Source organism: Eptatretus burgeri, chromosome 6, assembly GCF_056783735.1.
Source record: "Eptatretus burgeri isolate ZD-2024b chromosome 6, Ebu_testis_v1, whole genome shotgun sequence".
Taxonomy (NCBI): Eukaryota; Metazoa; Chordata; class Myxini; order Myxiniformes; family Myxinidae; genus Eptatretus; species Eptatretus burgeri.
Window position 1 is genome coordinate 73,502,888 of NC_140966.1, and position 25,621 is coordinate 73,528,508.

The 25,621-nt window shown below is 45.0% G+C and overlaps 1 protein-coding gene across 2 annotated transcripts in view; it reads right to left on the minus strand.

The window, feature by feature from the left end:
* FARSA (phenylalanyl-tRNA synthetase subunit alpha) overlaps window positions 1-6,301 on the minus strand; it is an 83,157-nt gene extending 76,856 nt beyond the window's left edge. Inside the window, exons 1-2 of one of the 2 annotated variants that reach the window (XM_085885623.1) lie at window positions 6,005-6,301; window positions 5,285-5,422 (exon numbers count right to left, since the gene is read on the minus strand). In XM_085885623.1, coding sequence (XP_085741749.1) covers window positions 5,285-5,422; window positions 6,005-6,151 — 285 coding nt within the window. In that variant the 5' untranslated portion in view covers window positions 6,152-6,301. The remainder of the gene's footprint in view (window positions 1-5,284; window positions 5,423-6,004) is intronic. The other variant, XM_085885622.1, reaches the window with a different exon arrangement.
* Between the last annotated feature and the right edge of the window lie 19,320 nt (window positions 6,302-25,621).

The following is a 25,621-nucleotide window of genomic DNA, read 5'->3' on the forward strand; positions in this document are numbered from 1 at the left end:
ATGGCACGCGTACGTACGCGCACGCACGCACGCACGCACGCACGCACGCACGCACACACGCACGCACGCACGCACGCACGCACGCACGCACGCACGCACACACACACACACACACACACACACACACACACACACACACACACACACACACACACACACACACACACACACTTGTGGGCCAGGGGTCGGTGGCGAGAATCACCGCTAGGTGGGGGAGGTTACGCCGTCTCCCACCCGGAATTGTAGGCCGTCGCTCCGGATAATTCCGTGAGCCGGCGGATCGCTGAACCGACCATGGACGCCAATATCTCAACGGCGTAGCGTAGGGTCTGTTTGTCTAAAACCAATTTACCTAAGTAACTACGCGATTTCGACTACCGGGGAAACCACGCCCTCGGCACGTCTTGCTCGAACCGGGTCACTCTACCGACTGCGGTAGAGTTCCATCTACCGATTACCAACTCCAGTTCGGGTGCAGCCAAGCGGAAACTGCCAAAGCCGTGTCTGCTGGAATGAACGGATTATCGGGTCTTATACTCAGACCCGGACCATGCTGGACCAATGTAAGAAGTGACAGAAACGGACTGGGAACATTTCTAATAAATTTATTAACAGTAAAATAAAGACAAAGGCAAGACTTGACGCGAATATGCAAGCAGGGAAATATTTCCAATAAGCAAAAAAAAAACGCTTACTCAGTTCTACTTAAAGACGGGTCCACACGTAGACACACACACACACACACACACACACACACACACACACACACACACACACACACACACACACACACACACACACACACACACACACACACACACACACAAAGAAAAGAAATCCCAGAATCTTTATTTGACCCTTGCAGCCGTGAAGAGAGACAGAGGGAAAGCGTGCTCTGTAGTGCGGCACCTGCCAAAGGTCGTCAGTTTGGTCCCAGTCGCACTTGTGGCTCGTGGCAGAGCTCGCGTGGCGAACAGTCGGGGTCCACAGAACTCCGCTCCCCGTAACAGCCACCGTGAAGAACGAACCAGACTGCTCACAGCCGTGAAAACTCCTGGTACAACCACCGTGAAAACTCCTCTCCACCGAACTCTTCAGATCTCACGACCGAACCCCCTCAGAACTCTCGACACTCCTCTCTACAGAACTCTCTGCTGAGGATGGAGTCGTAACTTTTATGGACCTCCCTCAGCGGGGAGGGGCTTTGGTGAAACTGACGTCACTGTTCGCCCCAATTGGACGGGGCTTCCATGGGTCTGCCCTTTCTGGACGGAGTTTCGGCCATACCGGGAAGCCCGCCCACTCCACATGTGCGGAGTCAAATCATGACTTAAGGTTAATCAAGCACGTGAAATTAAAGCCCACAAGAACAAAAAAAATTACACAATTGCAACATGACATTGGGGGGGGGGACAGGAAAATCAATTTCACTCGCCCAAAAAGGTACTTCACCAAGACTTTGCCTCGAAACAGCGAGTCGCCAGTTGGGCGGGTGAAGCGCTTGTTCAGTGGTGTTGTTGGTTTGTTTGTTGGATGGTCTAAGATGGTAAAGATTCAATAACCTAACTAAAAGAAGTCACAACGCATGTTTTTGATTCTCCTACTAGACAAAAGGAAAGGGATCTGACTACACATGTTCTTAACGGGATAACTGACTTTTGAGACCTGTATGTTGAATGCAAATGGTTTCCAGATCCGTAACAATATTATATATATATATATATATATATATATATATATATATATATATATATATATATATATATATATATATATATATATATATATATATATATATATATATCGAGATCAGACCCCATTATTGTCATGGATACCTGGAAGTAAGTGCCACCCCACTACACCAGCTATTGCTGCATGCATCCTGCCTCCCTTTAACCTGTCTGTAGTACACAAAACAGTTCTGGGAGTAGGCAAGAACAATTTTAATTTTAAAATGCTCTTCTTGCTAAACAGTTGCATTAGGTACGGAAGATGGACTGTTGGCCTATTTAGTCAAACTTAACATGAGTAGACTTGTTCAGGGACACAGGACAGATGGAAGAATAACACAGAAATGAAGGTGAATTTGGAGGAGAGGTTTCCTTGTGCGATAAGCTTGCAAGTGACAGCCTCGTCACTCGTCCTGTGGCAGGTGTGGACATGCACCATGACGAATGACTCGTGCTGTGGCACGCTCAAGCTTGGCTCACTGTCGGACTGAGTATGGCACTGATCTCATTCTCTTTTATCTTGGTACTTGCTCCATCAGCACTCCTCTGGCACTTATCCCCTTTTGGCTTGTGCAGTTGCCGCTGCTTTGCCACTGATGGTGAGATGTTTACTGCACCCCACAAGAGTCGGCAAGAGCTCCCACTGCAAAGATGTTGCTCACGTGTCTCTGCTACATCAATGCAGTGGGGTCTGAGGTCGCTCATGTGGACATGCCATTTTGGGATGTGAGAAATTACAATGGGGAATGAAATAAAGAGCATTAATGAAAGAAGGAAAAGAGATGAACACGGGGTAGGACGACAAAGAGCTTCCTATCCACCGGAGTTTGGTCGTTTCTAACTTGGGTTACAAAACACTTACTCCAACATTCATTATGAAATAATTATAGTTAATAAGTAACCCTTCATTAACCCTTGTTATCATCATCGGTATATGTATACAGGTCGGTAGTATAGAAATATCAGTAGATTTAACGAGCGTTGCCTGGGAAGAGAAATGTGAATAAGTAACACTTTGTCGCCAAAGGAAATTTGGAAATTGCAATACCCTCTGCCACCAGCACCAGGTGGCGCTACATGGTACACATTTACGCCCCCATCCAGTCCCATGGCCAAATAATCTGTTATCCCCCACACAAAGTTGTATTTGTACCCTGAGTTTGGAGTTTGTAACTTAAAAGATGTGACTATGCACAGGAGAGAAAGAGAGAGAGAAAGAGAGAGAGAAAGAGAAAGAGAGCGAGAAAGAGAAAGAACTATAGGAGGAGCACTCGGTAGAGTGCAAAACCTCCGCTGCCAATACTGCTGGGTCACTTAAGTGAACCTGATATCCTATTCATTGTAGGTCAAAACGGATCAGACTCTACTGAACCACGATTGAATAAACTAAACTAGATCGACGCGCATGTAGAAATGCCAAAAAAAAAAAAAAAAAAAAATAAAAAAAATCGAAATTTTTTTGAAAAAAAAGTTGCAAAATTTCTGGGTTTTTTTTCTCTAACAAATTTTTTTTGGGGGGGGTTGGAAATCACTTAAAACATGTAGAAATGCAAAAAAAAAAAATTCAAATATTTTTCAAATAAAAATCGAAATTTTTTTTGAAAAAAAGTTGCAAAATTTTGTTGTTTTTTTCTCTAACAAATTTATTTATTTTTCTTTGGAAATCACTTAAAACATGTAGAAATGCAAAAACAAAAATTCAAAATATTTTTTTAAATGGCCGCCATAGCGGCCATATTGGACTTTGGACCAAGTCCAAAATCTAATGGCATGATCCTTGGACCATACCTAATCCCCTCCACCAAGTTTCGTCGAAATCCGTCCAGGAGTTTTTCCGTAATACTGTTCACAAACAAACAAACAAACAGACACGGGTGAAAACAGTAACCTCCGTCCATCTTCGATGGCGGAGGTTAAAAAGAGAGAAAAGGAGAGAAAAAGAGAGAAATTTCCTTTAATCCCTGTAAACACAGCCACTGACTTTGTCTTACGTGAAGAAACTCCCGAGGCGTGCACCATTTGTGCCCAATCATTGTGGTTGCCTTTCTCTCTACACTGAGTGGGGCAATTCAGGTGGGATTTTGTCCCCCTATGCCTATGGACATAAATCCCTGTGGGGAGGGATTCCAAAGATATATCCCTCCTGCCGGCCAGAATTTCCCATAGAGTGAAAAGAAAATAGGCAAATGTTACAAATTAATCATTAAAAATAATAATTATTAAAATATATCAAAGCATCAAACAATTGTCATTTGGAAACTACATATTTAAGTTTACAAAGAGAATCGGTGGGCCTTTTGTCACACGTCTTAGTCATGGTGATATTGAAGATCAGTTTTCCAGTTTGGTGCAGTTCAAAAAATACACAAGTAACCAAGGAATATTTCTAACACCCAGAGGGTTAATCAAGCACGTGAAATTAAAGCCCACAAGAACAAAAAAATTACACAATTGCAACACGACATTGGGGGGTGGGGGGGGGCAGGAAAATAAATTTTAAATGACCGTTTTTACAGCCATTTTCCCTGCTGTGCAGGGGTTGGCATTTTCTTGAGGAAAATGTTTTATGGCCGGATGCCCTTCCTGACGCCAACCCTGGTCGCCTCTGACGACACACAGGGATATGGTACACCTATTCTAACCGGGGCATACACCGGGATCAGTACACTGGTACTCATTTTGCCGACCTCGGAAGGATGACAGGCTGAGTCAACCCCCTGGTGTTAATTCAGCAGCCAACGGGGCTTGAACTCAGGACCCTAGGATCCCAAGCCACCACCCTAACCACGAAGTCAACACCAGGCTTTGGGGGGGGGGGGGGCAGGAAGATTTACAATATTATACCACACACAAAATTTCAATATCATGTCACCATCAACTTTTCGAAACGGATTTATATCACTGCCTCGTTCCCATAGTTACCAACGCATGGGGTTTGTCCGTGCTATATCCTCTAAATGCTGAGCATCAAGTAAGGAAGTAGCACATATTTTAAAGTCTTTGTTAAGACTTGGCCGAGGACACAATCGAACTGCTCACCTCCTAGATTATATGAGAGTCTGATCAATGCAATTCCTTATTAAACTTTCCCCCGAGTGTGGTTATTGCATTTCACAAAATGGAAAATCTTGGGAACAGGTTGTGGTTTCCAAAGGCAGAGATAAACAAATGTTAGTAAATGGTTTTCAGCTGTTGGATCGACTAAATCAATGGCCCTCGGATGGACCTTAAACCGGGCATCTCATCCGCCAGCTTGATGGGACATTAAAAGATTCCACGGTGTCCTTCACGAAGTGTCTGCGAGTCATCACTGGCATCCTGAACAAATTACGGGGGGGAGGGGGAAGGGGGAAGGGGGATTGCATTAGCGGTACAGCTGAGCTCCCAGCAAATGATGCTACCCATAGGCCAGACGAAGAGGACGAGGACGAGGACGAGGACGAGGAAGAGGTCGATGAAACTACAAACAACCAAGACTACACAAATAGATACGAAGAAATGAGAAACCACGACGTACGAAGATCACTTTGTATGGAGTCAAAAGGAAGGTTCACCATAAGATCTTTTTGAAGGATACCACCCGGAGGGATGGCATCAAACACACGGGCTTCATGACTGCCTTCTCTCACAACTTCTCTTCCTTCCTTCGTCAATTCCCACCTCTTCGTGGAGCGCTGCTCTGCCCAGATCACCTGGAACAAACCACCGGCACATAGTCACAAGGAAAGCATTCATATGGACCATAAACATCCCAAAAAGGCGAACCTGGACACTCGTGACTCAGGTAAACGAGGAATCATTTCGAAGGATGCTTTCAGTGAGACAGCTCAACCTAACGGCAGCACAGTCAACACAGCGGCCTGCCGGGCCTGGTGGACCTGCCGGGCCTGGTGGACCTGCCGGACCTGGTGGACCTGCCGGGCCTGGTGGACCTGCCGGGCCTGGTGGACCTGCCGGGCCTGGTGGACCTGCCGGGCCTGGTGGACCTGCCGTGCCTGGTGGACCTGCCGTGCCTGGTGGACCTGCCGGGCCTGGTGGACCTGCCGTGCCTGGTGGACCTGCCGGGCCTGGTGGACCTGCCGGGCCTGGTGGACCTGCCGTGCCTGCTGGACCTGCCGGGCCTGGTGGACCTGCCGTGCCTGGTGGGCCTGCCGGGCCTGCTGGACCTGCCGGACCTGCTGGACCTGCCGGACCTGCTGGCTGAGCTCGTCCGAACCAATGAATGAGCACGCCACATTCAGCCTGTGGAGGGACAGTAGGCGAGGTGCACGTACCTCTCCCAAAGACTGTAGGCTTTTGATCGCCCCCACAACAGCCTGGTGATCATGGCCGAGAGTATCTGCCAGGTCACAGCTGTCCAGGCCTGTTGAAGCCTCGGCAAGCCGCTGCAGCACCAGCTCTAATAATGTAGCTTCCGCCATTTGGCCTCCACACGACTTGGTCGCTCGATCATGCAGCACAACCACGAAGGTGTGCACATGAAGAACATTTTTATTTTACAAAACCGTTTTAGGAACTGTAAATGTGTCTAACGAAGTGTTAAATACCGATGTATTAAAAAGAACGGCCGATTAAAACGAAATATGTCACGGAGGAGCAGATTTTGGCGTCTATACACCGCCTTAAAACGTGCGGTTATTGTTCGAATAAGGTTCCTTCGTTACTTCGTTCTATGAGAATTTAAATAAATTTTTGGTCGTCTTCCGGTCAACCAGCTCAGATTTGTGTAAATTTCAAACAAATATGTTTATAGCCGCAAGAAAACGTGCAACGTTGGAGTTCGGCGTTTTGAACGGTTTTTGAGTTTAAATCTCTCAGAATGGGGTGTGGCTAGTATCTAGGGGGATGGAGCACAACGTGGAAGTGACGTAGCCAGGGTCCACCTTGGTATTAAAGGCCCAGTCACACCTTGACGTTTTAGCCAGGAATGGCAACGTATCAAAATATATGTAAAACGCTGGCTTACGTTGAACTTTTGATGGTTTTTTTTTTTAAAGATTCGGACGTATTCATAACGGGTTGGTCGTATGCATAACGTATTAGTAACGGACACAGAACGTTTCGTTGTCTTATAGATAACTTGTACCAACGAATGCTTAGCCTGTTGTCGGCGTTCACAACCTATGCCCAACGATAGTCTAACTTATGCATTCCGCGCTGCACGTATCGCCGACGATCACGTGGCGTAGCCTATTAAAAGGCTGCTGCACAATGATTCAAATCATAACCGCCGGAGAAATGGAAGTGTCAACATCGCAGTCACACGTTGGCGATCTTGGCAGCGTATGCGGACCTCTGAAAAATGCGTCTAAAACGCTGACGCACGTCGAATACGGTATGGGTAAGTTTGGTATACGTGAATAGAACGCTAAAGTACGCTATCATACGTCGTAGTAAGTGGAGTACGACTTGTAATTTTAAACGTGTTAAACATTTTACGACGTACTCGCCGTATGCCTCACACGTTCCGCATGCGATGGGAATAAGTTGTACGCACGTTATACGATCGTTGGCACACGTCGACAAAAGTTACTTGAAAGTTACTCATGAGTCGAAACACGTCGAGGTAATGGTTAGCGTCAGTGTTCCAGACTCCCTGTTTTTTTTTCTTCTTCTTCTTCTTCGGTATGACGGTGATGTTAACACTTTGATTTCTAGTGCGGTTATAATATAATATAATTAATAGGCTGCCGCTCAACGATTTAAATCATAACCGCACTAGAAATCGAAGTGTCAACATGACCGTCATACCAAAGAAAAAAAAAACATGGAGTCTGGAACACTGACGCTAACCATTACCTTGACGTGTTTCGACTTATGAGTAACTTATAAGTTACGTGTGTGGACGTGTGTCAACGATCATATAACATGCCTGCAACTTATAGCCACCGCAGCAGAACTTGAGTCATACGCTGGCATAAGTCGTAAAATTTCAAGCATGCTAAAATTTGAGGACAACCTCAAAGTACAACGATGAAAGCCAGCGTACTACGATGTATGGCAGTGTTTTTCAGCGTGCTCTCAATGTTTCCAAAACTTACCCATAATGTATTTGACGTATGCCAGCGTTTTAGACAAATTTTTCAAAAATCGGCATAAGCTAGCTAAAACGTCAAGGTGTTACTGGGCCTTTACCAACGAGAAGGGCACTCGGTCGGATGAACGATTCACGGTTTGTATCCCGCTGATAGGCCGGATCTGGATTCGGACCTGAACCATCAATCTAAACATCACTTCTCGTCACCGACACAACTCATCCACCGAGTATAAAAGCTAGTTTTGTCACAACTCATCCATAACGTTTTCACATACAGTATCATGCTACACTGTTACGGATTTGGAAACCTTGTGCACACAAACAGCCAGAGTCCCCGTAGTTCAGTTCTTTAGATACGTATGTATACAGTTAGAATCCATCCCCCATGTCTAATGGGAATTTCTTCTGTGCGCTGTGAGTTATTTTATGGGACATTTTCACAAAAGCGGGTCAGGTAACGGTAAAGAACAAACTCAAAAATCAACTTTCTTTGATATTCTCTAAATAGTGCTTGAACCCCTTATACGGCCGAGAAAAATGTTCAAATGATGTCAGCAACGCAGGATCACCATAAGGCCTCTGCACTGACTGGGCAATATATGCTTGATAAAAATTCTTGGACAGACTTTACCGTTACCTGACCCACTTGTGTGAAAATGTCCCTTATGGTTAGGTTATTTAAATATCCAGATCCCCTCCACTTGCGGCCACAGTGTCTTTCAGCGCTTGCGCCCTCGCCTCGTGGCCGTAGCATACGAGGCAAGGTCCTCCTCGCGTGCTTGATTCGACTTCCTCGAATTGGTCTGCATTCCAACACCACGAGGCAAAATCGTTGTTTCTCCAGCAAGAGGGGTACAGACACGCGCAGAGGGGGCAGGGTTTTCCTGGCTCAACCATAACTCCGCCCAGAAAGGGCGGACCCATGGAGGTCCCTGTCCAATCAGGGCGATCAGCACGTCAGCTCCACCAAGGCCCCGCCCCGCTCAGAGCGGTCGATAAGGGACGACGCGACCCTACGGTTATCTAACCCTACCCTTAGCCTCTTACAGAGAGTGACTTTATGCCTTGTTTGGGGCGATTTCCGTGAAAAAATTTTAAAAAAATCACAGAGCGGGTTGCTCTCTACTTGCAACACAGGTGAGAAAGGACTTGAAAAAAGCAGCTGATATTTCAACAATTTATTGGCACGATTTTAATTGGTGAAAGTTTTTTTTTTTTCTCTGAAAACATGTCTGTCAAAACACATGCCATCTATTTATTATGTCAGCAAAAATGACAATTTCCCTCTTCCCCTCTGCACTGGTGTCTGAAAATGGAAAATTAACTGAAACTTTTGCCGTCACTTTGAACGGATACCCTTCCTCGTACTAATAATATCAACAATTATAGTATCATTTGGCAATAATAATAACGAACGTATAATCCCCGCCTTGGCTCCAAGCACCTCTGGGTTTGGTGAAAGGCAAGATAATGCTCAAGTAGTACAGCAGACAGGTATGCTACAAGGACGTGAAGACCAATGAAAATTTTGTCGAACCGGTTGATCCTGGGACTGTCTGGAGTCTGACCCTCTGCGTTTTTGGCCTGATGACCACGAGTCATCTGAAACCAAGCTGTATAGTCTCTATAGTCTAACCCTAACAGCTTCTGTCAGGACAGAAGTGGACAGACACTGGAAGTCCTCCCGACACTGGAAGTCCTCCCTTCATGCAATAACATTAGCCAAACCATTAGCCAAATATAGCATATATAATGGTGAGACGAAGGAGGATATGGCTATCCATCCATCCATCCATCCATTGGGACCATATTCTATGCAGAGCGTTGCTGCTGCCGAATCAACGGACCCACTAATTTGCTGAAACGTTTGATATTGGTACACATGGCATAAAATGTCATCTTCCTTAGTAACCAGCTATACGTTGCCCAGCAACCAATATTTTCATCGTAACGGCCATTTTGAGCCAATTAGAAATGGCAAAGACTGTTTACAGACTAAACCAACTTTGTGGACTTAAAGTGGCATGGCTGTGGTATCTCATGACAACGCTGATGTTTCCTCACAATGGAGAAGTCACTTTGCCTAGTAACCAAGAACCAAGTTTTTGAAACTCCTACACTGGTTAAAGACTGATAACCACCCCACACTTACTTATATCACTTCGATAAGTCCAGTTATCTGGTGCTGTGTACACACATACTCCAATGTTTTACAGAAGTCCGTAGCAAAGGAACATGGGAAGCATATGTTATGCAATAGTGCGTAGCAACAGACTCCACCAACTGACCTTCGTTTATATAGTGTTTTGACTTTCGAGGCACTGGTATAGCTAGTTTGTAGTTTTAGTTTGTTGTAGTCATTGGTGTGAACCTATCTTTAATTTTCAATTGTAATTACAAATGAGATGTGTCAAATACATGATAGTATATCTAAGTTTCAGCAGAGGTCAACACTTCTGACACACATGGATAATTTCAGAGACTTTGATGTAGCTTCTTTATAGTTACTGGTTTATTATATTCCTATCATATTGATTATGCCATACATACTGGATTACTCTGCCATGCAGTGTATATTGCTGCGGTGCCTATAGAAACTCCACACCCCTTTTCAAAATTTTCACCTTATGTTGGCTTATAGCCTGGAATTAAATTGCATTAAATTAGACTTTTCCCACCTTTATTTACACATTGTAACCCACAACTTCCAAGTGAAAAACAAATTCTACAAATTTCAGAAAATTAATTAAAAATACAAAACTAGAATATCTTGGTTGGATAAGTGTCCACCCCACTTATAATATCAATTGTAAATTAGCTCAGGTGTAACCAATCACCGTCAAAATCACACACACCAAGTTAATTGGCCCCCATCTGTGTTAAATTACAGTGATTGTGATTATTTCAGAATATAATCAGCTGTTCCTGTTGGTTTCCTCTGCTGGGTAATGCATTTCACAGCAAAGACTCAATCATGAGCACCAGGGAGCAAAAGACCTCTGGGATAAAGTTGTGAAAGGCACAGATTAGGGGATGGGTATAAAATATTTCACTTGAATATTCTTTGGAGCACAGTCAAGACAATCATTAAGAAATGAAAGGCGTATGGTACCACCAAGACCCTGCCTAGATCAGGCCGTCCCGCCAAACTGGATGACCAAGCAAGGAAGAGACTGATTAGAGAGGCCACCAAGAGACATTGGCAACTTTGAAAGTGCTACAGGTCTTTATGTGAAAGACGTTTCACTGTGTGCATGTGACAACAATATCCCAAACACTCCACAAGTCTGCCATGTGCAGTATGGTGGCAAGAAGGAAGCCATTACTCAAAAAAGCCAACCTTGAGTCTCGTTTGAGGAATGCAAAAAAACACTCGAGATTCTGAAGCCATGTCACAAAAGATTTTGTGGTCTGATGAAACCAAGATGGAACTTTTTGGCCTAAATGCAAAATGTTACGTTTGGACACAAACCCAACACAGCACATCACCCAAAGAACACCATCCCGACTGTGAAGCATGGGAGTGGCAGCATCATCTTATGGGGATATTTCTCATCAGCAGGTACTGGGGTCACTTGTCAGGACAGAAGTGAAAATGGACGGAGCAAAATAGAGAAAAATCCTCAAGGAAAGCTTGCTGCCCTCTTCAAGAAAGCTGAAATTGGGACAGAAGTTAATCTTTCAGCATGACAATGACCGAAGCTACACTGGAGTGGCTAAGGACCAAAAAGATAAATGTCCTTTCGTGGCCCAGTCAGAGCCCTGCCCTAAATGCAATCGAAAATCTGTGGCATAACTTGAAGATTTCTCTCCATCAACGTTCCTCATGCAACTTGACTGAGCTTGAACAGTTTTGTACAGAAGAATGGACAAATATTTTCCAATTAAAGAGCAGGTATCAATATGATTATATGTGCATTATATAGTTCGATGCAAACTATTGTGGTTGCCTAACAATCGGGAAAATTGATGAAATTTAACTCCGAAGTTGTTATTTCTTGAGGCTGTTGATAAAAACAGCTGCGTGCCCATATATGGATGTTGACGTCACGTTCTCCAAAACAAAGCGGACGCTCACTCGCTCATTGAAGAAGTGTCCAGTTCAGCGGGCCGTTCTTTCACTTTTTTGAGCTTGCAACTGTCTATATTATCCTTTTTTATTTTGAATTATTGTAGAACAAAGTTATTTGGATATTTGTACATCATGCCTCGTACGTGTGTCATCATGTTTTGCGAAAATGACTGGAAAACGGGTAATCGCTCCCACCGATTCCCAAAGGAATCAAACATTCGCCGGCAGTGGATAAGATTTGTACAAACAAAACGGGCGAATTTTCCTCCAAAGAAAACGGGTAAAGAGGACCCTTTGGATAGACTTGTCATTTGTGGTGACCATTTCACAGCCGAGGATGACGAAGGCATAAACACATCTGATCACCACTCTGTGAATATGAGTTGTTGGTTGACAAGTTCTCCAGATACTGCTCTGTCACATTATCAATTGTTGAGTTTAAGTGAGAAAAACCTTGAAATGTATTCTTTGAAGAGTACATGGAAAAACACATAAATAAACTTTCTGAAAAACACAAGCATGAAAAAATTTCTCAACAAATCAACTTATTGTTGATTAAATTACTTTTTTTAACATCATCAGCAAATTGGGCTATTTCATTTTAATTGTTAAAAAATTGATCAATTTTCCACTTTTTTTTCTAAATTTGGTAGAATATTTCCCAATGAGGCTAAACATGTTTTGGTAATTATATGCCACAACAGTCTTTTGAAAGTTGGGGTTTGTTCTAACTGTTCACTTTGGCTAGGGTCAAGCTCAGCTGTCAGAAAGACTTCAACGCCAAGGCTACGGTGTACAATATATTTGGGTCCATTATTGATTCATTCTATTTCCGACTCTTGAGTGACTAGAGGGTTAAAAATTATGATATCAAGTCACAGACGAATCAAACTTTACATTATTTTATGCATCGAACAAGTAAATGAAAATCTACAAACCAATCTGTCTGGTGGAGTGTGTCAGTGTGAATTGCCGGGCAGTCAGTCCTGTCACTTGTACACGAAATAGGCCGTTTTCTGGCACTTGCAAGTGGCTCAAATTTATATGGCTCAGGACCAGAAACTCCATAGTATAAATTCCCATCATCCTCCGACTCGTCCTCGGCAACATCGGAATGAAAACACTCAATTTAATCGCCGCTGAAATCACTCTCTGATTCGCATCTCGCCATTGTTCACACGCTGTTTCTGAATGTTCACAAAGTTTTTGGAGAACGTGACGTCATAGCATCTTCGGTAAATTCCAGACTGTTTTTCGATCACTGACAAAAGTTTTGACTCAAAAGTTAATTTTAGCATATTTTGAGTTTCAAATGTAAGAAAATAATTGCCCAACGATTATTAATGTGATTAGAACCTTCAAATCAGCGACCCAAAACCTGCTCTTTAAGGTGGCAAAGTTGGTGGAGACCTATCCCAATAGACTCACAGCTGTAATTGTTGTCAAAGGTGCTTCCACCAAGTATTAACACAGGGGGGTGGACACTCATCCAACCAAGATATTGTAGTTTTGTATTTTTAATGAATTTTCTGAAGTTTGTAGAATTTGCTTTTCACTTGGAAGTTATGGATTACGATTTGTAAATAAAGGTGGAAAAAAAAATCTGATTTAATGTCATTTAATTACAGACTATGCCTGGTGTTGACCTAATGGAGAGGGTGGCGGGCTTGGGATCCTAGGATCCTGAGTTGAAATCCCCCTCAGCTGTTGAATTAATACCAGGTGTGGTTGACTCTGCCTGTCATCCTTCTGAGGTCGGCAAAATGAGTGCCAGCTTGCTGGTATCCTGTGTCGGAGTGGCGACCCATCCTGGATTGTACCAAATAGCCAAGGAGACTGCTGAGGCAGCACTAACGCTCTGCACAGAGTATGGTCCCAATGGACGGATGGATTTACAGACGACAAGGCAACAAATGGTGAACATTTTGAAGGGAGTATGGACTTTCTATAGGCACTGCATATTTGATTCTGCATGCTATGTAATGTTCATTTTTTTTTCCAGACAACTTGATGACCTGAGCCATGTCACATCACGATAGAAGCACCACTACACCACCAGTGGTGTTCTCAAGCACACATGCATCTACAGATGTCCTCCGCACAGATTGGAGCATATACGCCGTGTGTCAGACTGACACTCAGGAAAAATTGGTGATACCATCAAATACAAAGATCAGCGTGGACTAGGCCTCCAGAAATTAGCAAACAATCTTATGGAGCTACATGGGGAGATGGAAGACTTAATGGGGGAGATGGAATAGAATTGACTGGAGTGTGGCACATGCCATGTAATTAAAATTGTATTTGACAGGAGTGGAAGAAGAGCAGAGAAACAGAGGTCTGCTGAAACACCAAAGACAATCAGTCCAGTTAAAATTCGTGCCAAGCAGGCAGTTGGGCATGGCTGTGATGACCCACAAGATACTGTCACGGATCTGGGATTTGGGGCTTGCCGCAAGGGGAAACACTCGGGTCCCTGCGGAACACCAAGTCCTGAGGCTGCCAGGCAAATAACTCCGTGCACCTGCAGGTTGCGAGGCAACCACAAACGCCGATTGACATGGCCAATCCGGGCAGGGTTACACTACTTCGTGTGATACCTTACCTGTGGACAGCCGGCTATTTGGGGTCAGTGCCCTCAGCGCACACTCTGATTACTGCCGAGCATTACAGTTAGTGTGTGCTGGCTGATGAAGCAAATTATTGGGGTATAACGTCCAGTCTAACCTTACTTGTGCACTGCATCGGACCAATAAAAGGAAAAGACAACCGAGGCAGATTGGAAATAGCAACAAACAACTTTTTATTACAAACACATAAGCAAGCAATCATTTAAAAGCAAGTATTTCAAAATAAGAAAGCAAAAAGTCACGTAAGAACACATTGAACCATAACACATATTCTTCTTCAGTCTTAATTAAACAAAGACTTGGCCATCATTCACTCAGGGCTGCAGAATAAAACAAGGACTTGAAAATAAAATAAAAGTAATGAATGGAGAAAAGGAAAGCAGTCTTTCCTTCTCTCACTCATCTCACACACATATACAGGATAATGCGGAGGAAAATGGATGGGGAAGATTGGCAGTGGTGATGTGAAGCAATGGGGACACGCAGCCGCGTCCCTGAGGTGCCCGGAGCCAGGAGGCGAATCCGCTCTGGCATCCCAGATATGAGTTCAATCTGCGACTCGTCCTGCTCTGCCTCAGATCCTTCCACCTCAGAGCCCCGTCGATGAGGTGCTGCCGTTCACCCTCCTCGTCCTTCCTGGCTGACAGGATCGAGAGGGCAGGGTGATGCTCATGGAAGGAGTGTTCTTTTTCCACAGAAGCTCGACATCAACTGCTCATAAAACTTTCCTTTCAAGTGTCCTCACATGTTTTTCTTCCTCCCTCACGAGCCTTCTCAGTCTTTTAGTCTTCTGCTCACGCAAACCTGTACCGTTCCTTTTTCTGCTTTCTTCACATCAGCTTTATTCTCCTACTCCCACAAGCCTTCTCCCCCTCCCATTGGTCTGCATCCGATGGGTTACCAAGCAACGCGTAGATGGAGGGAACATGGAACGGAACCCGCACGACCGAGGGATGACCAAACGGCCATGGAATTGAACGTAAGACCGATGGGGTGAAGGAGGAATGATGGAAAGAAACAGGGGGGTTGAACAGAACAACGGTGTGAAGGAATAAAGATTGAAAGTAGCAGAGGGGAGGGGGGAAGACATTACATGGGATAAATACAGCTGAGCCAGCACATGCCCTCCCCAAAAATGCCCTTTGACAAGGAACCAAGGACTAATGACATCACCGATCCTTGGGTCACCTACGTGTCCATGTATGCTCTTCGACTGGGGTAAGTTTTCCAAAACCATAACTATACTGTCATGCTTTGCTTTTTCTGTGATAATGGAGGAGACATGCACAAGGCATCAATGATGAGTGTTGATGTAAAGCTTTGGGCATGTGCTACTAGTCTTGAGGGCGCACGATGACTAGCAAAACTAGCAATGGGTGATATGCATGCCCTGGATGCTACGTATCATCCTCATCTGCCATGTCTGCATCTGGACCTAAAAATCATCTGCAACAGCATTCACTGAACTTCCTCCAATCAAGAAAACAGGAACAGCACATTGACACAAATTAAAAAACCCCTTCATGCAATTACATTAGCCAAACCTATAGCATATATAATGGTGAGACTAAGGAGGATCAGGCTATCCATCCATCCATCGGGACCATACTCTATGCAGAGGGTTGCTGCTGCCGAAGCACTCTCCTTGGATATTGGGCACAATCTTGCACGGGTCGCCACTCCGACACAGGATACCAGCAAGCTGGCACTCATTTTGCCGACCTCGGAAGGATGACAGGCAGAGTCACCCCACCTGTTATTGATTCAATAGCCGAGCAGGATTTGAACTCAGGATCCTCAGAACCCAAGACCATCACCCTAACCATTAAGCAAACACCAGGCATGATAGGGACCAGGCATTCAATTGTCACATCTTGTGAAATTGTACACGACACGGTTAAAACAGTTGGGAGTGATACTGTTACGAATCTGGAAGCCTTTTGCACACAGACAGTCAGCGGGCCCCGTAGCTCAGTTATTTCGATAAGTATGTGTTTATAGTTAGGGTCCCGTCCCTATGTTTAATGGGTGATTAAGTGTATGTGCGCTGCGAGTTATTTTGTAGTTCGTTTTTTTATATCCAACAGCAACAACAACACCACCTGCTTCGTTCCGCCACCCAATCAAACCTTTGCGCACTGACTCCATTGCCCACGTGTTTTTGGCTGAAGGCCTGGGCGGAGCCTCCACCGGCTCAGATCAAGGCTCAGCTCTGAAGAAGGGCATGGAGCGTTTCCTCCAGCCAATGGGAAGCCAGAATACCAGTACTCGCTTCGGGAGTACATATCCAAAAATAAAAACAACTCCAGAGCTTCTTCGGGGGGCGGGCCACCGAGATGCCCCGACACACCCCCCGACACGACCCTGTCCAATGAGGAGGCGAGTTACCTCAGGACGGACCCCTCCCACCTCATGTGAGGAATGAATAATAGTGGGGGCGATCCGGCTGGCGAAAAGGAAGAAGCCTCGTCACCTTGTTCGCCCTCATTTTGCCTGCTGGGATCGTCTCACTTTGCCTGCTGGCGTTCTCATCTTGCCCGCAAGTGCTCGTCTCCTCTCATCCGTTCTCGTGCTGGCTGGCGTCCGTTGCGTCATTCCCGGTCCCTGGTGCTTGGTGCGGCGATGAAGGTGTGGGTTCGAGTCCCCCCTCCCTCCCCCACCCCCCCCCGAACCAGCTCGTCTCGACCAGACCGCACGAGGCAGAAAGGTGCCCGACCGAACTCTTACCCTCAGCTCGCCTTCCCTCCTGAGCTGAAGGGTCAAATAAAGGCCAACTGGCCCCATTTCGTGTGTGTGTATGTGTGTGTGTGTATGTGTGTGTGTGTGTGTGTGTGTGTGTGTGTGTGTGTGTGTGTGTGTGTGTGTGTGTGTGTGTGTGTGTGTGTGTGTGTGTGTGTGTGTGTGTGTGTGTGTGTGTGGTGCCAGTCTGTTAAGTAGAAATTGTAGAAGTGTTGATTGCTCATCGTATATTGCATTATATTAGTGATTAAGTCTCCTCTGTGTCTCCCTCCCTATTGCAAATAAATATCTGTTAAATGTTCCAGTTCGTTGCCTGTCATTTCTACCATTGACCCAGCACGGTGTGGGCTTGAGAAGTCGTAAGGCCGTTTGTGCCGGAAGTTGTCATTGGGACCGGCGTGGCTCTGTTAACTCCCGCTCGGTTACGCCAGACCCGAGTCGGTACATGCGACTCGGTTCGGACAGTCGACCGAGGGTGTGGCTTCCCCGGTAGCTAGATGGCATGAGTCCTTAGGTAAATTGGAATAGACAAGTGGACCCTACCTCACGCCATCGAAATATTGGCGACCACGGTCCTTTAAGTGACCCGTCGACTCCGGAGTTATCCGGGGTGACGACCTTTTCATTCCGGTGTTCAGTGGGAGACGGCCCGACTGCTCCATCTGGCGGTCGTCCTTGCCACCGAATCCGGCACCACAACAATACTACCAGAGAGAATAAAGTCATTTCCAACTTAAAAATATAATTCTGCAGCAGATTCCCCACCTCAGGGCATGCAATAAAGGCAGGGAAGTTCTTCTGGTATTCGAGCATGACATTGCAGACGCACTTGACAAGGGTCATCAGTTTAACCAGTGCAAGGATTCAATTTATCTCAACAAAGCTGCTTAAAATGGCAGGAAACAGATTTATTTTTTTTATAACGGCACAAAAAAATTGATGGGTCATTCGCTCCTAGTTGTGGAAAGGATTCTGTGCCTGCATCACTACTGGAATTGGTCAGGATGATTTTAGAAAGAACAACAATCACAGAATCAAAGTGAGCAAAACAATCATGTAAACAGTGCAGCACTGGCACTGAGCTCACTCATGACCTTTAATATAGTATTAAGCACATTCTTGTTGTGAGGTGAGGGACAGGCAAAAAGGTGAGGCATCTTGTCGAACAAGAAACACCAGTAGCATGATACACTGCAAGGGTCATCCATGCACAAACACGAAAGCGTGGTCTCATAGACAAACTCTAATATAAACAGATATGGAAACAAGGTGTGTGTCATTTTTGAGGAAACCGGCATGGTGTGCCTTCTTTAGCTTAAAAACGACCTGTTCACAACAGGTTCTGCTGACAACATTGACCATAACCACAGTTGGTGAACAACAAAGAACTAATTTCATGGCACTAAGTGTGTGTGTGTGTGTGTGTGTGTGTGTGTGTGTGTGTGTGTGTGTGTGTGTGTGTGTGTGTGTGTGTGTGTGTGTGTGTGTGTGTGTGTGTGTGTGTGTGTGTGTGTGTGTGTGTGTGTGAATGGTTGTGACCCTATTGATGTGGCTCAATATGTCACTGGGCTGAAAGATTGCTTGAGTTGCCTCAAGCATACACAGACATTGTACCTGTCACAGTGCGTACATCAGAACTGTGTGTTCCAGCAGTGGCACAACCATTAAATCCGAGCAACGAACTCATGCTTGATGCAACTGAAGTGGAGTTTGTATAGCTGGAAAAAGTTCAAGACACCATTGAAAGGTATGCCTGGTGTTGGCTTTATGGTCAGGGTGGAAGGTTTGGGGTCCCATGATCCTGAGTTCAAATCCCACTCAGCTCTTGAATTAATACCAGGTGGAGTTGACTCTGCCTGTCATCCTTCCGAGGTCGGCAAAATGAGTGCCAGCATGCTGGTATCCTGTGTCGGAATGGCGACCCATCCAGGATTGTGTCCAATAGCCAAGGAGACTGCTTCGGCAGCACCAACGCTCTGCACAGAGTATGGTCCCGATGGATGGATTGAAAGGTGGACAGAGCTGAGTCCAGAAGACTGGGTATCATTGGCAGCATTCCATGCTTCTCACAAGCCTACAATTACCAGGCTACCAGCTATCACTGCATTGTTGACACTCTTCACAGAAAGTGCACAATCACATGCCATGATTCTACATGCCATGACGGTGATAGATAAGGCCACTCAAAAAGTCAATCCAGGACAAACTGCTGTCATTGAATTGGATCAGCCACTGTTTGCAATCGCGAAAGAGATTCAATGGGATACAATGAGTCCATACAATGAGGACAACTGCATCATAATGTTAGGTGATCTTCATGTGGAGATGGTAGTGCTGAAAATTATTGGTGGCTGGTTAGTGTTAGACAATATTGCATGGGCAGAAGTAATTGTGCAAGCCGGCTTAACCACACCTGTGAAAGCCAATGAAATCTTGAGAGTCAGCCATGCTACTCGTTCACAATATGCACACCAGGTCACTGTTGCTGCGCTGTACATCTTGCAAAAGATGGCTTACCAAAGCAGTGAGGGTGATAAAAAATGATGGTTGGATTCAAGGTATGGTGTGAAGAAACGTGTGAACAGCATTCACAGTTTAAGTCCTTGGCAATAGTTTTGGAACTCGAACTGTTGCTCGTGAACGATGTACATGCTCTCCATGGCGGAGACTTTTGCCTCTATGTGCCAACTCTGGGCCAGTTGGTACCAGGGATGCTCGCATTGGACTCCCACCGTGATGCACGCTGGCAGACTGTGCACCTTCATGACATTATGGTGCTGGAGAACAGCCACCCACAAATCTATAATGAATTTTGTAATGGACATTTTTGTCGTACAGAAAACACTCTGTGCCTTTTCGATGATGGCATGAAATCAGAAACATGAGCAACAGAATGATCTCGTCAAAGGGGAGGGTTAGGGACAGTAGGTTTGACAGAAAGTCCTGTTCCGCTCAAGCGATGGATGCAGCTGTGTGGACCTGAGGTCGCTCGATGTGTCACAGAATTTGAAAACATCTTCATGAACACCGGACCCTCCAAATCCTCTCAAGCACCATGAACAACCACCAGCTGTGCAGCAGGTATTCACAAAGATGAGAAGGCTTGAGTTGAAGCGTTTCAAAAGCTCGAGAACCCATTTTGCGAGGACATCAATGATCTCGTACTGACGGACACCAAGGACCGATGGAGGTGCTAGGATCTGTCAGAAGTGCAAAAACAATTGACTCAGAACAGTTCGACCTTTTCGCAAAATGAAGCTGATACTAACAACAAAAGCACCAGATGTTCATGCTATAATATTCGATGGGGCTGCTGTAGTTCACAAGTTACTACCAGGACACAGATGTAACACATTTGGAGAGTATGCCAAATTTGTGTTTATCCCATATCTCAAAGTAAAAAGCAGTATCTGTTAATTTTGTTGATGCTGTATTGTATGGAAGAGATACCTTGAGAAGAGTCTGAAACAATGCACAAGAGATACAAGGGGGGCATGGCCAACTCAAGCGGGTGGTGGCTAATGCCACACTTCCAGGAAACTGGCATCATTTCTTCAGGTCAGAAGACAACAAGGCAGAGCTATTCCTATTCTTGTGAGAATAATTTCCGCTTTGGGGTTTTTCACACTTTTCACGGTGAAATCTGAACTGCTCTTCACCACCTCACGAAAGCTGAGTTTTCCGAACCGGATTCGTCGTGTTCTTATGTTGGGACATTCATCTGTGTGTTGCTGTTGTATCCCGTGCAAGATTTCATGGTAATTCGTCCATTCGAATCGTATTGTTCGAGGCCTCGCACGGCCTACGGCCTATCCTCGGATAGATCGTGTGACAAGTCTTCGTCGATGCGTTCCTCGTTTTTGCTTCTTTCTTCCTGGGTTTTTGCTTGCTTCTACCCCCGAAACATCATCCCATTTCCCCTCCTCACTTTAAAAAAAAAAAAATCCAAAAAACGAAAACTTTCTCTTTCACTTCACACACCTCTACCATCAGGACACATCGTTCGATCTCATTTCTACTTCAATATCGACATTTCCCTCTCCTCCCCCTCTTTCCTCAACATCTCCAAACTTAATCTCCATTAAATATGAACCTTTCTTCCTTTAAAAGCATTTCAACCCTCATATTCCCTTCAGAAATGCTACACTTATTCTTCTTATTCAAAACAATCTATTTTTTTTCTTCTTCTTCACAAAGCTTTTCGGAAACTGTTTGGCGGCTTCGCACTCGGTCCACCAAGTTCACCAACCATCCCCCCGCACGGACAGCACCACGTTTCTCCATGCTTTCAACAATATGTCTTATCTCCCTTCCCATGATCTTTATCTCCGTTTGTCAAAGTTGGAAATTTGGAAACAAAATAAGCATCCACCCCACACACCCCATCAAAACATCATGTCCCCCCCCCCCTTTCTGCATCCCTCCTCAGCAAACCCTCTCAATGCTTCTCCCTCAGCCCACTCCCTTTATGCTTCCCCCACAACCCACACACTCAAACCTAATCCTGCACCACACACACACACACACACACACACACACACACACACACACACACACACACACACACACACACACACACACACACACACACACGCACGCACACACGCAATCGTGCCCCCACACTCCACTCAATCCTTCCCCCACACTGCACACACTTCATACTTCCCCCACACTCCACACACTCAATCCTTCCCCCACACTCCACACACTCCAGACTTCTCCCACACTCCACACACTCAACACACTCAATCCTTCCCCCACACTCCACACACTCCAGACTTCTTCCACACTCCACACACACAATCCTTCCTCCACACTCCACACACTCAATCCTTTCCATGCATTCCACACACTCAATCCTTCCTCCACACTCCACACACTCAATCCTTTCCATGCATTCCACACACTCAATCCTTCCCCACACTCCACACACCCAATGCTTCCCCCACACTCCACACACTCCAGACTTCTCCCACACTCCACACACCCAATGCTTCTCTCACACTCCACACACTCAATCCTTCTCCCACACTCCACACACCCAATCCCTCCCCCACAGTCCACACACTCAATCCTTCTCTCACACTCCACACACTCAATCGTTTTCATACATTCCACACACTCAATCCGTCCTCCACACTCCACACACCCAATCCTTCTCTCACACTCCACACACTCAATCCTTCCCCCACACTCCACACACTCAATCCTTTCCCTTCATCCTGCACCATCCCAATCCCCCCCCCCCATGTCTAACTGTGTGGACCACACACTCGATACTTCCCCTACACTCCACACACTCAATCTTTCCTCCACACTCCACACACTCAATCCTTTCCATGCATTCCACACACTCAATCCTTCACCCACACGCCACACACTCAATCATTTCCCTTCATCCTGCACCATCCCAATCATCACCCCCCCCCAATGTCTACTGTGTGGACCACACACTCGATACTTCCCCTATACTCCACACACTCAATCCTTCCTCCACACTCCACACACTCAATCCTTCCTCCACACTCCACACACTCAATCCTTTCCTCCCATCCTGCACCATCCTAATCTCCCCCCACCCCCATCTCTAACTGTGTGGACCTCAAACATCCAAGGTCTCCACTGTAATTTGACAGATCTCTCAATCCAGGCTGGTGCTGATAAAGGCCCGGTCACACCTTGACGTTTTAGCCAACGTATGCCGATTTTTGAATTTTTTTTCTAAAACGCTGGCACACGTTGAATACATTATGGGTAAGTTTTGATAACACTGCCATACGTCGTTGTACTTTTTGGTTGTCCTCAAATTTTTTCATGCTTGAAATTTCACGACGTATGCCGGCGTATGACTCACACGTTCCGCTACGCTGGCCACAAGTTGTAGGCACGGTCTGCGATCGTTGACAGACGTCAACACATGCTACTTGTAAGTTAATCATAAGTTGAGACACGCCGAGGTAATGTTTAGCGTACCCGAAACTTATTTCTAACCTATGATTAACGTGTTGTTGGCACGTTACGCGATCGTTGCCACACATCGACAGACGTTACTTTTAAGTTACTCATAGGCTGAAAGACGTCGGTATAATGGATCGTCCTTGCATCAGCGTCCACGGCCACGGCCAGGACACTTATTTGCAGCATTCTTCAAACTTTTCTTCGGCATGACGAGGATGTTCACACTTCGATGTCTAGCTTGGCTATGATTCCAATTGTCCATCGGCAGCGTCTATTTAAAATAGTCGAGTTTGAGCGTTTTAACACGTTCAGAAGAAACGTTTCAAATTTCCAAACCCCAGCGTCAAAAAACAAAGGCGAGTGACAGCAATTTAAATCGTTCATTGTAAACAATGAAAATAGCTGAGTGGTACCGTTTAAAAGTCGTTGAGTGTAAAAAAAATCCAATTGTTGAGCACAAGCGTCTACTTTCAATGGTGGAGATGCAGCCATTTAAATCGTTGAGTTTATCATTTAAATCGTTAAATCGTTAAACGCAAGGACGATCCATCATAACCCACACCCTCCCCCTCACACTCACCTACTACTGCCAACATGAACAAACTACTACTAATACTAATACTAATACTAATACTAATACTAATACTAATACTAATACTAATACTAATACTAATACTGATACTGATACTGTTACTGCTGACATGGACATCGACTCAAAAAGGAACTCGAAAACACTGTTGGGTTCCCTTTTATGAGCAGCATTTTTATATACCAATTCCCAAAACCGCTGGGAACACATCTTTATATGGCAGTTGTAAGCTAGAAACACGTTCATTTTTTTTTTTTTGTCGACCGGAAGATGTCATTGGAATACGTCTACATACGTCGATGTGTGTTGGGACTACGTAAAGAATTGGTTCAAAGCACGTCAAACATAAGTTAGAAATAAGTTTCGCGTAAAAAAGACATTACCGCGACGTGTTTCGACTTATGAGTAGCTTATAAGTAGCCTTTGTGGACGTGTGTAAGCGTCCACATATCGTGTGTAAAACTTATCCCCATCGCATGCGGAACGTGTGTCATACGCCGACTACGTCGTAAAATTTTGAACATGTTTAAAATTTCTTGACGTACTCTACTTACTACGACGTATGATAGCGTACTTTAGCGTTCTACTCACATATACCAAACTTACTCATACCGTATTTGACGTGCCCCAACGTTTTAGACACATTTTTCTTAGGTCGGCATACGCTGGCAAGATCGCCAAGGTGTGACCGCGATGTTGTCACTTCCATTTCTATGGCAGTTATGATTCGAATCGTTGTGCGTCAGCCTTTTAATAGGCTACGTCACGACATCGTCGGCGATGCGTGCAACGCGCTATGCCTAAGTTAGACTATCGTTGGGCATCGGTTGTGTAGGCCGACAACAGGTTCAGCATTCGTTGGTATAAGTTATCTATAACACAACGAAACGTTCTGTGTCCGTTACCAATGCGTTATACATAAGACCAAGTCGCTATGAATACGTCCGAATCTTTAAAAAAAACATCAAAAGTTCAACGTAAGCCAGCGTTTTACATACATTTTAATACGTTGCCATCGCTGGCTAAATCGTCAAGGTGTGACCGGGCCTTAAACCGGACATCATCTGTTTAACAGAATCCTTCCTCACACAGGACATCAATGACCACATAGTTTCTTTCTGGTTATTGTCTCCTCCAATTTCATCGGCCTGAACCACATCCCGGCGGTAGAGTTGCATTTTACATCAATAACTCAATTTACCACTGCTGACGTTACACCTCCCAACCCCCAGGAGTACCTCTTCCCCTCCTCTCCAACCTTTTGTTCATCTGTTTGTTGTAGCATCCTCCAAACAGTGAGGACTCCATCTACACCTCTCTCTCAGACAACTTGAACCATCTTTTAACTACTCATCCCTACTCTCTCTTCCTCACATGTGGTGATTTCAATTGTCAACATGCAACTTGGCTGGGTGTTGTTATCTCTCTTACTAATGATGGCACTTCAGAAAAGGACTTCTGTGACTCCATGTGACTGACTCAATCTGAGAACTTTCAAACCTGGATTTCTCTCAATGGCAAATCCTCCCTTCTGGACTTGGTGATGACAAATTTTCTTACAAATTACAGATAGTGGACACTGATGTCGTGGTCCTCTGTGTAGCAAATGTACAGGTAGTGAACAAACCAGAGTTGGTGTCAAAGCCACCCAATGCTCGCCTGTTTATACATTTATCGTTTTTAAAAGACTCATCTAATAATTAATATTTTTTTATAAACCATTGCAGTGAAGTCTGATCTAAAAATTTTAAAGCAATATATGTATTTGTATATTGTAATCAGTAACAAGAGCGCAAGTGAGCACAATATACGCCCAAACAAGAAGGTATATACAGAATTGTGCTACGACATGGAAAACAGCATCCT